The sequence below is a fragment of the Nicotiana sylvestris genome, chromosome 8 (genome assembly GCF_000393655.2).
Source record: "Nicotiana sylvestris chromosome 8, ASM39365v2, whole genome shotgun sequence".
Taxonomy (NCBI): domain Eukaryota; kingdom Viridiplantae; phylum Streptophyta; class Magnoliopsida; order Solanales; family Solanaceae; genus Nicotiana; species Nicotiana sylvestris.
The window spans coordinates 88,362,053-88,364,431 of NC_091064.1; the positions used below are offsets into that span (position 1 = coordinate 88,362,053).

At 43.9% G+C, this 2,379-nt stretch overlaps 1 protein-coding gene across 1 annotated transcript; it reads left to right on the top strand.

Moving 5' to 3' along the window:
- The first annotated feature begins 1,422 nt into the window (after positions 1–1,422).
- LOC138875351 (uncharacterized) lies at positions 1,423–1,932 on the top strand. The gene has a single exon (XM_070154176.1). The coding sequence runs from the start codon at positions 1,423–1,425 to the stop codon at positions 1,930–1,932; it is 510 nt and encodes a 169-aa protein (XP_070010277.1).
- Positions 1,933–2,379: the final 447 nt, after the last annotated feature.

Sequence of the window (2,379 nt, forward strand, 5' to 3'; positions counted from 1 at the left end):
TTAACAGTACCCCGAAGCTCGAGTTCGGGCAGCACGAAGTAAAGACCAGATCTTACTGGAAAATGCATACCTCGAGGGAGCAAATCGGAGACTCGTCATGATCTGCTTCGAGGACTGAACAATTTCAATGATACTCAAGAAAGAGAGGGAATTTCTCAAGGGCACGTGGATCAGGGCATAAATTATGGGATAAGATTTATACGAAATAGTACGAGTCCGTACTAGGTTGTTATACAGCTATGCCTAATAGAATTCTTTACCATAATTGGGAATGTACTATATTAGGATTTTCCCCTCCTATATAAAGGGGACCCCAATCATTTGTAACGATCATCTCATTCACTACAATAGAACATTCTACTCTGCTTTTCTCGTTTACTGTGCTCCACAATTGTTCTTCAGCTTTATTGTTTTTATTTCATTGTTCATACTTTATTTGCTCTTAACCCACCTTGAGGCCCCCGAGATAATCGAGCTCGAGGTCCCCGTTGCTCTAACAACACTAGTTTGGTTCATCAATTCTTATTACGTAAACCTAATATTACTTGTATATTCACTAGTTTTAGAATAAATCATATATCTTTAAAACCACAAATCACCTTTAATTATTACTCACATTTTTTCGAGGTAAACAGTTTGGCGCCCACCGTGGGGCTAAAGATAATAGTGATTATTTTAGTTCTAGTTTTCTGATAACACACGTTATTCTTCACACTTTTTCTTTTCGAAAATTCTTTAATTTCAGGCTAAAATATGTCTAGCTCAACAAACGCACCCGTGCATGGAAACGACGGTCTCGGATCCCATGGAGAAAACAGTGCAACAGCTGCAGGGACCGGTGTGCCACCGCTAAACCCTGGGGTAGCACCAGTGCCAAACCCCATCGATGTTGGTTCACACATTGCCGTGAACATCAATTGGACACTTATGTCGAAGAAAATGTACGCGGAGGGGATCAACCTGACGCTCAAAGGACACAGGCTCAAGGAGAAAGATAAGTTAGTCTACAAGTGATTTTTGAGATGTTGCAAGCACAACAAGTTGCTATGGCCCAGTTGCAGAGTCACCAAAAAACTCCGAGCATGGCTGGGCCAGAAATTGCTCATCGTGTTGAGCCAACCCCGGAGAGATCAAGCAACAATGGCTCAGGAACTAACCCCACCGTAATGAGAATGCTCAAGGAACTCACGAAGAGGATCGAGTCAGGAGAAAAAAATGATTGAGGACAATGACAAAAAGGTGGAAACATACAACTCGAGGGTCAACAAAATACCGTGAGCACCTCCGATTTTGAAAGGACTGGACTCGAAGAAGTTCGTGCAAAAACCATTCCCCCAGAGTGCGGCTCTGAAGCCCATCCCGAAGGAGTTTCGGATGCCATACATCCCAAAATGCAACGGGACCGCTGACCCCAACGAGCACATGACCACATATACTTGTGGCATAAAAGGAAATGATTTTGAAGATGATGAGATTGAGTCTGTTTTGCTAAAAATGTTTGGGGTAACTCTGTCCAAGGGTGCCATAATTTGGTACCATAACTTACCCTCAAACTGTATTGATTTGTTTGCCATTTTGGCAGACTCATTTGTAAAGGCACATGCCGGTGCCATAAAAGTCACAAAAAGGAAGTCCGATGTATTCAAAATAAAGCAAAGGGAGAACGAGATGCTGAGGGCATTCGTCTCTCGCTTCCAGTCAGAACAAATGGAGTTACCACCGGTCTCCAACGACTGGGTCGTACAAGCCTTCACTCAGGGGCTAAATGAACGAAGTTCGATAGCTTCAAAGCAGTTGAATCAGAACTTGATCAAGTATCCCGCCGTGACTTGGGCGGATGTGCATAACATGTACCAATCAAAAATTAGGGTTAAGGATGACCAGTTGGGAGCCCCCTTGGGCTCAAATTATCCAAGCAGGTTACTAGCATAGGAGTCAGGAAATGCAAATAGGGGGTTGATGTCGAATAAGGAAAGATATCAGCCATACGTCAAGGATCGAAGGAACATTTCAAGGCGTAACATACCTCAGAATGATCGAAGAGCAGATCGAGGTCAAATTTCCAGAGGACTCATGAGCAAAAACAGGTTTGATAGGCACTTGGGATCGGTAGAGGCACCTCGATTATCGGAGTACAACTTCAGCGTCGATGCCTCGGGTATCATCTTAGCCATTGGCAAAATTAGAGATACTATATGGCCCAAGCCTATACAGTTCGATCCTTCTCAGAGGAACCCCAACTTGATGTGCAAGTATCATGGTACTCATGGGCATTGGACCGAGGACTGCAGGCAGCTTAGAGAGGAGGTAGCCCGATTGTTCAACGAGGGGCATCTTCGTGAATTTCTTAGCGACCGGGCCAAGAACCATTTTTGAGAA

Coding starts and splice junctions, on each gene's coding strand:
- LOC138875351 (XM_070154176.1), top strand. CDS start 1,423: ATGACCACATATACTTGTGGCATAAAAGGAAATGATTTTGAAGATGAT.